Source organism: Dendrobates tinctorius, unplaced genomic scaffold (assembly GCF_039654945.1).
Source record: "Dendrobates tinctorius isolate UK_male_01 unplaced genomic scaffold, ASM3965494v1 ptg000184l, whole genome shotgun sequence".
NCBI classification, from domain to species: Eukaryota; Metazoa; Chordata; class Amphibia; order Anura; family Dendrobatidae; genus Dendrobates; species Dendrobates tinctorius.
The window spans coordinates 17,571,857-17,584,148 of NW_027361851.1; the positions used below are offsets into that span (position 1 = coordinate 17,571,857).

Here is a 12,292-nt window from a genome sequence, read left to right on the forward strand (position 1 = left end):
GATACCTTCTAGCTTCAAAAGGAGATCTGATGTATCATTGATGTATGACGGAAGAGTCAAAACAAAAGGACGACGTATTCGATCAATATAAATACCACAATTCTGGATAAGGGAATCTGATCCTGACACAATTGGACGTCCCTTCAGGGGATCAAAACCCTTGTGCACCTTTGGTAAGGTGTAAAAAGTGGCAATCAAGGGTTGAGAGGGACAAAGGAAGTCATGTTCATGTTTAGAGATGAGGCTATCCAATCTGGCTCTCCTCAATATTTCCTTCAAGTTGACTTTATATCTTACTGATGGGTCAGAAGATAAAATTTCATAAGTTTGTTTGTCCATTAAGATATTTTGACACATCTGCAAGTAATCTTTCTCTGACATAATTACAAGATTACCACCCTTGTCTGAGGGCTTTATTATCAGATCGTTTTGATCCATTAACCTAGTTAAAGCCTCTTGTTCATGTTTCAAGAGATTTGAATCAGAAGAGCGAGATGGAAAACGGTGGCGTTACCAGGGTAATGCGCGCTTGTCAATCATATCGTGCACTTCCTGCTACACACCGCCCGCTTGCAGCTTTTGGTCATGCGCGATTGAGACAGGAAGCATCGTGTGTGATGTAGGTGTCACCTTCCGGCCAATCACCACATAGCGTTGGACATCAGCTGGTAGGCGAGTGCGTTCCAGATGGAGCGCACGCCCGATATTATAGCAATGGCGGGGCAACTGTTTCCACCAGTTTGACTGACAGATGTATCGGCCAATTGGATGTGATTGACTTTGGTTGATAGAGTACAAGCTTGTCTGCTTTTTCAACATTGGATCTATATCTGTCCCCACTGTGAGACCATTACATAGTGACGTCTACTACACACAGGAAGTGTTCGTTACTAATTAGCAAATACATCTATATATATATATTGGGGGGTTGTGGTCATTTTCCACACAGCATCTAACTATCTACCTCCTGATGATCCTGTTAGGAGAAACGCGGTGAGGTTTTCCTATCCAGCATCAAAAACTTGAGTACGCTTTCACTGTTATCAATATGTCTTATTAATTTTTAGTATGCTATATCATATTATCATGCTATAATTCCTTCCAAAAAAATATTTTTTCACCCTTATGTGTAATTATCAGCTACATCAGGGCTTGCTCAGGGTGAGCCGTCGTGGAGCGGGGGCGCCATTCCGCTGACCAGTAGGGTGCCAACCTCCGCTGACAGGAAGGGTTACAAATACAGGGAACAGTTAGTTAGGTACTCGTTTGTTTGCACATGTCACTTTATTGTCTTGTCAACTGCATTGTTTTTTGCACTTTATTTCTATTGTTGCCTACCCAGCTATTATCATTGTGGCAACCCCTATACACTCCTTTCCTGGTCAAGTGATTGATTATTTACTGCACTTATCCAGGGTTATTTAGGAGATTTAGGGTACAGCCGTCGTGGAGCGACGAATATGTTTAGGGTGCCAACCTCCGCTGTTAGGCAGGTTTGATATCAGGACCCCTTTGTAGGGTCTAGTAGGTGACACGGTTGTATGTATATCTGTGTGGTTGTGGTGTCTTTGCATTAAGACTTTAATAAAGGTTTAGTTTATATCTTATATCTATAGTTGTGTAAGGCTCCCTGATGGTATAATTGTCTCCTTTGTGGCAGGGCTGTGGAGTCGGTAAGCCACAGTTGCGACTCCGACTCCTGGATTTTATCAGGCTCCGACTCCGGCTCCGACTCCGACTCCTTCATAAATGGCCAATTCATAACAACAAATTACTGTTGTAAAATATTAAACATCGTGCTTATTCAGTTTCTCACCATCATATAAGTAATCAGACCACTTAGAGCAAAAACTACATTTATTATAATACAATTAGAATATAGCAAATAACTTTTATAAACTTTTCTAAACTGTAAGTAAATATGCAATAAACACTTTTATGCAGTTAATAAGAAGAAATCTATAAATTTGTCCTCAGAAAAAGTATTGCCTCTGTCAGATCCTCCTTCATGGATGCCCTCAAATCTGATCTAATTATTTTGAGAGCAGAGAACAACCTCTCTACACTAACTTGTGTTGGTGGCAAAGCAATAACCACTCGGGCAACATCTCTGACAATGTCAGGATACAGAGGAATCGCTTGTTGCACTGTTATTTTTTATGAACGGTCAAATTTCTCAAATTCTTTTAGTGCACATGAAAAATTCTGCTGAAATGTACTGGCTGTGTTCCTTGATGGGGATGACTCTTCTTCTATGCGGGAACGGTTTGCACGGTCCTTGTGATCCAAATATTTTTCGAAATTAAATTCTTCATCAGTTGATGATGAGGGTGAAGATGTGGCAGGACGACCAAATTCTTCTTGTTCCTCCTGACTGTTCTGCAACCCTTTGATCCTTACTGCTATTTCAAACAGAGCTTCTTTTCCTTTACTTAGCTGTTGATCATCTAGAAGAATCCGATGCATTGGGTCTACATAAACAGCTGCCAAAAGAATGTTATTTTGTAATAGTAGCTCCTCTCTCCGTTTCATTGCTGTAGCAATGCCACTTGCAATTAACCCTCCTCTTTGGGACAGGCGAAACATCAGGTTCTTCCACTCCTTTAAGAAAATACCTGGAGTTAAGTCCTCTGCTTGTAATTTTTTAGTCACTGTAAATGGGTGCTCTAGCAATTTTTCCAGCTCAGTCACCTGATTCCACTGACTTTCATTTATCGTCAGTTGAGGTTTAGCCATGTCTACAAGAAAGGTTTTCAGTTCAACCAAGCGCTGAATCATTAAGTAAGTACTGCCCCATCGTGTGGCTTGATCAATAATTGCCCCTTTTCCAGCACGTCTCTTCAAAATTGAATCAACTTTAGGGGTTCTGGCAACAGTAGCCAATTTTCTCACCTTGCCAATCAGTGCAGCAGCATGTCCTTCTTGCAGACTGTCTCTTATAGCCAGCTGTAGCGTATGCACAACACAGCGCATGTGATGAATGAAAGAACATATTGACACAGTTTCAACAAGATCATCTAAACTATCATGTTGCTGTTCATCTGAAGCAACTTCAGTTTGCTCCTCAGTTACAATACTGTGTTCCTCTATTTCAAACATTTCTGTGTCTGTGGACCCAGAATGTTCTTCTAGCTGCCGGTCACCATCATTACTCTCGTTCATTAGCTTAATAGTACTTATCATATTTGAAGAATTGTCAGTTACGACAGAAAGAACTTGCTCTTTTTTAAGTTCATAGTCTTGCAGAACCTTTTCCACCAAGACCTGGAGAAACTCACTGGTGTGATGAGCTTTGGTGTCTTTTACTGCCAATGTCTTGGTAACTATTTCATTTTTGTCACAAACAAATCGGACATTGATGGCAAAATAGTTCACTCTGTGACGTGTGCAGGCATCCATTTTAAGAAACAGAAAGTGTCCCTTGAGAGTTTTTTTAAGTTCTTCCTTTTGTCTAAAAGCTTCTTCGATTACTAATTTTCTAATACTCTCTCTCTCCAGAGAAACACCAAGCTTACGGGCCATTTCCCCATTCAGACACATAAAAGCTGGTCGTGAAAATAATGAAATAGGCACACTATCCTTTACAACAAGCTCTATGATCTGTTTTTTAAATGTATCTACTGTCATTGTCACAGTAACTTTGTCACTGACAAAATATCTTGCAACTGATGGCTGCAAAGTTCTCTGTTCCGTTGTTTGGCTGGAAGAGCTGGGCACTGGTTCATTGGTTTGGATGCAGTCTTTCTCATCCACTGCTTTCAGTACTTCTGGATGAAAGCGCTGTAAATGTCTCTTTAGATTAGAAGCTCTGGTAGGAGCATTTTTATCTTTGCCTGAATATGCACTCATCTTGGCTTCACAGCATTTGTTTTCGTCTGGATCATTTGTCATACACTGACAGACATAATGTTTTCTATCTTGAGTGATGGTGAAATGTTCAAATACAGCTGATTTAATGTGATGCTTCTTTGACATTCTCAGGTTTTTAATTCTGCATTCACAATCCAAATGACAATTGTTTTTCCTAAAAACAATTGTACAAAATTATTGCCAGGTCGTACAACTGATATAGTGGTCAGTAATACTGTTATTATTCCTCATGTGCTCACAGTTATCTGATGCAAAGTTTGTTGAAAGGATAATACTTCTTACAGTCTTCCTCTTCTGAGTAGCAGGCAGCTGTGAGATGCTTGGAAGATGCACACCTAGTATGATCTAGTCTAGAGGAGGAGCTTTACTACTAAGAATTTGCAACACATTTTCACTTTCAGTTTCATACATTGTAAGTAGGGGGGTTGAGGCAGCATGAGGTTAACCAAGTTTAAGATTAGATAAGGGCAGTGGAGAACAGTGACACACAAGAAGTAAGAAATGTCTCTATCTCCAGCAGAACTGCTTATCACTGTTGTTCATAGTTTGATAGAACATATATATTTGAGTAACATTTATAAAATTCATATGAAAGTTCAATTATGAAATATTAATACATTTTTTTTAAAGCTGGAGTCGGTACATTTCTACCGACTCTGACTCCAACCAAAACTAACTCCGACTCCACGACTCCGACTCCACAGCCCTGCTTTGTCGGTACTTCCCCATTTCCATCTTGTTTCTTCTTCTCTTTTTCTTTCTTTTTCTTTCTTTTTCTCTCTTATAATCTGATTTCTTCTTTACACTTCGATGTTATTTTTAATGTAACTGTAAGTACAAATTTTGGTTATGTCTACTGTTTAATGCTATATGCATTGTGATATGTTTAATGCGTTCACTCTTAACACGACTGAAATTGTGATGGTTATGACACTTGTATTTGTGTTTTGAAAATTTATTAAAAGTTTTAAAATTTAAAAAAAAAGCTCTAATGATTTCTTCATACTCCCTCAAATAGCAGTACATTTGTAGAAGTTTTTTATTCGTATATTGATGCATTTAAGTGTTTTTTTCTGACTTTTGTGCTTTTTCTTTTTCTTCTCTTTTAGGTTGCCTCTTAAGTATATTGGTGGATTTATAAAAAATACAATAACATACATATTATTTAAAATTGACTAAACTGTCAAGTATGGCATGCCAACCTGAGACAAAAAAAGTGAGGTCACTGAGTCTTGCAGGAATTGCTCAAATCTCAAATGACATCTCTAGAAAATTTTTGGATCGCAATGACTTGTCCAGACTTTTAAGACTTGCTTCAAATTTTCTTAAAGATCACACTCAAGTGCTTGTGGAACTAGATAGTTTTTTCATTTTTGATCCAAATGCTAAAATAAAACTTGTCTTTGTAGAAGATAGTGTTTTAGTGAAGAACATTTTTATCATGTCTTCATCAATGCAAGAGCTGGCGCAGAAAAACCCTGAGAATCTTTATATTGATTTGTTTAGTAATATTGGCCCTGGATTGAACTTGTACAGCGTTTCCTGTGAAGATAACTCTGGATGGAAGATGTGCGCCTGCTGCTTATCTAAAACTAACAACCAAGACACATTAAGGTTTCTTATAGTTTCTGTTTTACAAAGTATTCCAAGAATGAAGGCACAGATCAAATCCATTATAATACACCCAGAGATTTCGGATTCTTTAGACCTCGGGATGCTATTGCCAAACACAACAGTAAGACACTGTATGTTGTTAATTATTAGGGTCTTAGAAGAGAGAGCTGCTCATTTGCAAGTGGAAACCCAAGGTCAAATAAACTCCATCATACAAGCCATGTTTCATGCACGATCTCTGAAAGTCTACAATCGCCATCTTAATGACTTAAAGGCATCAAGCCCTGCAGAATTTTACCAATATTACATTGATACATGGCATCCAAGCAGGAAATTATGGTGCACAAAAGACAGCAAAAGGATTAGAACAGAAAAATCAATAAATGCTTATGTTGCATCCCTTCATTATACACTATTATCAAAAATGGGCATTTTACCGTCCCTCTATCAGTGCTTGTGGGTCATTCTTCGCCAAACCCATGAGTTAGAAAGTGTTCCAGATGCTGTACTTGAGGTCGCTTCTGAGCCAGTGTCTGATTCACCCTTAAATCTGGAGGAACAGGTATAATAAAATTATAAAGTGTTACATCTGTACTTTGCTATATTGACTTGTTTATGATGTTGATTGTTTCAGTACCTGTTTAGTAGTTCTGTGGTTTATTCATATGCAAATTAGGTTTTATGTTCACTGGGTGTGGCAGAGCACTTAAGGGGCCACTGCCTGATTTAAGTTGTTTCCCCTCACAGCACCAGCATCTTTTAGCTTGATTGAAAGCTCACTGGCTATGTAACATCAGGCAACGGGAGCGGGGGCGCCAATCTCGAATATGTTTAGGGTGCCAACCTCCGCAGTTAGGCAGGTTTGATATCAGGACCCCTTTGTAGGGTCTAGTAGGTGACACGGTTGTATGTATATCTGTGTGGTTGTGGTGTCTTTGCATTAAGACTTTAATAAAGGTTTAGTTTATGTCTTATATCTCCGTTCCCAGCCAGGCTGAGCTACGTTAAACCCCCCCCCCTAGCATGGTAAGCGCTTTTGGTGCTAGCGGGGATCTCACTGAAGTCACCGCAGCTCAGCCCGGCTGGGAACGGAGCTCAGTGACCGAAGGTAACCTCTATGACGTCACCTGCGGTTACTGACGCTACCTTGCCAGCCTGGCTGAGTTGCAGTGACTTCGGTGAGATCCCTGTGAGCCATGAGCGCTCACTGTGTTAGCAGGGATCTGATTACAGCTCGGCCCGTCTGGCAAAGGAACTCAGTGACCGGAGGTAACCTCTATGACATCACCCCTGGTCACTGACGCTGCATTCCCAGCAGCTTATTCACCGGTAGTTTTCAGCCGGGATGGTCGCATCTTGGCACCATTCAGGTTGAAAACTGTATGTCCCCAAGACATGAATTATGGCATGGGACACAATGACGGAAAGGTATGATATATTTTAACACAAAATGCAGATTCAAAAAGAATTTGGAAACAAGAGTTATAGATTTATTAAAAAGTACAATATTCAAAAAGTTTACCACAGTACACAAAAAAATTAAAAAACACAGTGTCATGATCCATGCTGGATCGTGACAGATAAAAAGCACAGGTAACTTTTTTTTTTCCTTAAGTTGTGTGCTTAAGTTTGGTTTTGCCCCCGGTGGCCATTAGGATTATTACACAGTGGTGTCTTTCAGTTCTAGTTTTGCCCCCGGTGTCATTGCACTCTGGTTTCTTTAGTTTAGTGCATGTGATTATAAAGCAGGTGTGATTGCTCTGCTATAAAAGAGTGTCAGGTGTTGCAATCACTGTTGGTGATAGTGCTCATTGCCAACCAAGTCTGGTGGAGGAAGGAACTACAGAGAAGAGTTCCTTGCAGCTCAGGCAGAGCTCTGGTGTAGTAGCTTCAGGTGGAAGCTGAATTCTGGTGGTGGACTCTGTTGCTGGGAGCAAGAGCAACAGAGCAAAGCTAAGTGGTGTTACCCCTGTTTTGTGACTTCCCTTATGTGTGTTTCAGTGCAGTGGTGGGCTTAGTTTCCGCACCGTCCATTTCACTATTGTGGGATAGGTGCAGGGCGAGCTAGGGTTCTTAGGTTCCAGCTCAGCGACAGGTGCGGAGCCTGTATAGGGACTGTTAGGAGTGTAGAGACTGACTCAGGGAGTGCAGGAGGTCTCCACGTCTCCGTTCCTTATCGCAGGGCGCACCATTGTAATTGTTTCCCTGGTGTTTCCCCTTATTATTTAAATTCGCCCTGCTGGAGGCGGTGTATCCAGTTTTATGTGTAATTCTGAAATTCGCCTGCTGGAGGTGGTGTATCCGGCTGCACGTTTTATTGTTTAAATTCGCCCTAGTGGAGGCGGTGTATCCAGGGTCGCGTGTGTCATATAAATTCGCCCTGCTGGAGGCGGTGTGTCCAGTCACATGTGACCATTACACATAGGTGCCTCATGACAACAAGAGACGCGGAGGTATAGATTTTTTCAATCTATCAAAATAATTTCTTGATAGTAGAGTATCTACGGTAAAATTATACACGTGACAGTATTCACAAATAGAATGAGTCTCTTAAGTGCACAGCAATAGAAAAAGACTGATAGCAGAAAGTGCAAACTGATTTGGCTTAGGGCCTCGGAGATAGATAGTCATATTAAAGTGCTTCAGTTCTTGCATACATGTTCATGGTACACACAAGATATGCAAATTGCATTACACATGCATACACACAACAGTATTCACAAGTAAAGAAATACTTTATTAATGTGTTTTGCATATTCTGAGTGATCCATTGATATGTATGCTGGTTGAAGCATTCTTATTAGGCTATTGAATATAGGAGGCGCTGAGCCGAGTTGATCTGCAATTTTTGCTGCTAGTCTCCTTTATTTTCATGTAGCTAAGAGACTTTCTTTACTTCTAAATAAGTTTCTTAGGGGGTCTAGTTTCCAAAATGGTGTCACTTGTGGGGGGTTTCCACTGTTTAGGGGCTCTGCAAACGCAACATGGCGTCCGATCTCAATTCCAGCCAATTTTGCATTGATCTGTTAAATGGTGCTCCTTCCCTTCTGAGCTCTGCCATGCGCCCAAACAGTGGTTTACCCCCCACATATGGGGTATCTGTATGCTCAGGAGAAATTGCACAACAATTTTGGGGTCCAATTTCTCCTGTTACCCTTGGGAAAATAAAAAAATTGGATCTGAACTAAATTTTTTGTGAAAAAAAGTTAGTTGTTCATTTTTTTTAATCATTCCAAAAATTCCTGTGAGGCACCTGAAGGGTTAATAAACTTCTTGAATGTGGTTTTGAGCAGCTTGAGGGGTGCAGTTTTTAGAATGGTGTCACTTTTGGGTATTTTCTATCATATAGACCCCTCAAATTGACTTGAAATGTGATGTGGTCCCTAAAAAAAACTTTTAACCCTTAAAACTTCCTAACAAAAAAAAAATTTTGGCTCCAAAATTGTGCTGATGTAAAGTAAACATGTGGGAAATGTTACTTATTAAGTTTTTGTGACATAGCTCTGATTTAAGGGCATGAAAATTTTTGGAAAATTGTGAAAGTTATATCAATGAAATTTTACCACTGACATGAAGTACAATATGTCACGAGAAAACATTGTCAGAATCGCCAGAATTCATGGAAGCGTTCCAGAGTTATGACTTCATAAAGAGACAGTGGTTAGAATTGTAAACATGCAAGCCACCCTTGGGGGTAAAGGGGTTAAAATTGCCTAATTGAACCTTTGAAGCAAATTTATTGCATTGATAGTATGATTAGTTATATGTTAAATTCTAGTTTTGGGTGATGTTCATCCTGCCATATAATTACATTAGCTGTTAAAGCAAACAAACAAACAAACTGTACTGCGCTCACCTTCCCTGGGTCCCTGACAGGTCTCCGCCGCTGTTCCCAGTATTAGGCATTGACTGTGGTTCTGACGTCGCGTTGATCGCGTAGCAGCCAATCAGCTGACCAGTTTACAAGGGAATGGCCATATAGAGCCGCTTTGCTGACCGATTGGTGCCGCACTGTCAAAGTGCCCCAGATCAGCAGCCATTGCCAGACAATGGGGACAGCGGAGAAATGGAATTGAAAGGGAACAACCCCCATTAAGGCTTTGTTCAGAGCCTTGTTCTGCAGTTCCATCACGCAGCGAAGTCATTGGTGTCTGTCTCAGCCCCTGATGTATCCGATACTATGGGAGCCATGGCATAAGATATGAATAGAGTTTTACACGTTACATATTGTTTAATAACTGACAACATTTGTTGTAATTTTTCAGCACTCCCTTGGGAGTTCTATACATCGGAAAGTGTAGATAATATCAATAGCGTGTGTTTGGAGGCCCAGGACGTCGGGCAGGCTAGAAGAGATGAGTGCTGCCGCTGAGTGCTGACCGGTGCAGTCAGCGCTGATGAGCGGGTGACCGCATACAGGACCCTAGCTCGAACTACATTGTTATGTTTTTTATACTATCATGTGCCTCAATTAAACAACTTTTCAAGTCAATAACTATGGCTTTTACATTACATTCCTTGCTTTTTCACTGGGTAATTATTTTGATTACTTGAAAGCTTATAAATGGAAGCAGCAATTGTTAGTCCTGAAAGGTCTATTACCTTAGCAAGGTATCACCTATAGGCTGATCCCCAGAAAAGCCCTGTTAGATAGCAGAGCAATGCATTGTTTCATCTATAGACCATGAATGGAGTGGGCCTGGAAGTGGTCACCTGTTCTGCAGGTCTGTAAGTAGCTGTTCACATGGGAATATTTCTTTAATGCAGCGGTAAATTTTTCCTTTTCTGTATTGCTGCATAAATATGAAGACTTGCCATTGATTGTTACCAAGCTTAAAGGGGTGGTCCTCTATTTGGGCAACACTTTTTTAAGATCCATAGCCCACCTTGTAAAATAAAAATAGCATTCACCTCCCAACATTGTTATGGCACGTGAGCCCTGCAGCCGATCCGCGGCCGGTCTGGTGCACACTCACTTTTCTGAGCTAGGATGAAGACGCTTGAGTGAAGCAGCACAATAGCGCCCCTGACTGGTGCAGGGCTTACATGGCATAACACTATCACAGTAGACCCAGTGCCTTCAATGACTATTATTTTCATTTTGCAAGGGAAATTACTTTATTTAAAAAGGGGATGTCCAGATAGAAGACAGTAACTTGTCCAGGTAAGGCTGGTTTCACATTGGCGTTTCACAGACCTGCGTCGGTCTGCGCACGGCCGCCGCTAAGCTCCGCCCCTGCCACGCCTCCTCCGGTTAGCTCCGCCTATGGGCGCAGGGCGCTGCATGTTACCTGTGTCCCCTATCTTTAGCATTGGGGACGCAGGCCGTGCGCAGGTATGCGTTTGGCGGCGCATGTGTCCTTTTGATGGTGCGCCAAACACAACCTGTTGCATTTTGGTGCGCTCGGCACACCGTCAAAAGGACGCCTGCGCCATCAAACGCATACCTGCGCACGGCTTGCGTCCCCAATGCTAAAGATAGGAGACGCAGGTCGCATGCAGCGTCCTGCACCCATAGGCGGAGCTAACCGGAGGAGGCGCGGCAGGGGGCGAAGCTTAGCGGCGGCCGTGCGCTGACCGATCCAAGTCTGAAACGCCATTGTGAAACCAGCCTTACAGTTGTGGGAGACGTGCAAGCTCTTGGTTGTTTCACCATGTGTGTAATGTGCCTGGCATTCTATAAAGCAAATATTAGTGTAAATAAGGAAAACTGAATAACATTTTTATATTATTCTAAGGCTTCTGAAGATAAAAGGAATGAATTGGAGCAGATGGAGTTTTATAGCTGGGAAGATTTTCAGTCCTTTCTGAATATGTGGTGTGAAGAACAGAAAGTTATATTTGTTATACGTAATTCTGTACCTCTGAGTAATGAGGACGTGAGTAATGATCTGCTGCAGTCTCTAAAGTACAGTATGGTGAACCTTGGTTGCAGCAGTTATACCAGGTAATTCTTCTTATTCATTTATATAGCACTATTGGTTTCATGGTGCTGCACATGAGAAGGGATTACATACAAATTACAGATATCACTTACAGTAGACTAACAATGGTAGACTGGTACAGAGGGGAGAGGCTTGGGTTTGTTATTTATTAAGTGGGTTAGGCATGAAAAAAACTGAAAATGTCTGCAGTGGCACCATGCATATCAACTCTGGTCTTCATCTACCCCAACATTTCATTTTGTCAGTATTTCTTGATTTGTTCCCTATGTGTAAGAGGTGCAATTTCTACAGGAGTTTTTAATGTTTTCTTCTTGCTTTGAGATGTGACTGAGAACTACAGTTGAGAAAATATGGTCTAGAGATGATTTAAGTTTAATGGGAACCTGTCTGGTCCCCTATGCCCTCTAGCTCACCAGTATTTGTATATTCCTTGCTAAATACATTGCCTAACCAGCCCTTTTTACTGTTTAACAAATATTGCACATTTAATATTGACTAGTGGATGAGGCGTTAGTTTCCCCAGACTAATTGTCCCACTCAGCATGTTATCACACCCCTGTGGGCATGATAACATGATTTGCAAGAGTCGGCGTTGTCACCTATTTTCTGCAAATCTTGACCCTGGGTGAAGCCGGGTGCACTGGCTCAGAGGCTCACTGCGCATGTCCGGAAGTTGAGACAGCTGGTGTACGCGGAGGAACAGAGGGTCGACTGCTGGAGCAGATCTTCTTTTCTTCCAGACATGCGCAGTACATCTCTTCAGCCGGAAAGCGTATGGCGCAAACACATGTTGGCAAGAGACTCACGTGCATATGCAAAATTTGCAGAGATGCCACTGACTCTTGTAATATACGTTAGCGATC

General features: G+C 41.3%; 1 protein-coding gene across 6 annotated transcripts in view; it reads left to right on the forward strand.

Moving 5' to 3' along the window:
- The window catches only part of ZSWIM9 (zinc finger SWIM-type containing 9), a 90,458-nt gene that overhangs the window by 36,867 nt on the left and 41,299 nt on the right, over positions 1–12,292 (forward strand). For all 6 annotated transcript variants that reach the window (XM_073552132.1, XM_073552128.1, XM_073552133.1 and 3 more), the window contains exons 3-4: positions 4,980–6,046; positions 11,223–11,431. In XM_073552132.1, coding sequence (XP_073408233.1) covers positions 5,060–6,046; positions 11,223–11,431 — 1,196 coding nt within the window. In that variant the 5' untranslated portion in view covers positions 4,980–5,059. The remainder of the gene's footprint in view (positions 1–4,979; positions 6,047–11,222; positions 11,432–12,292) is intronic.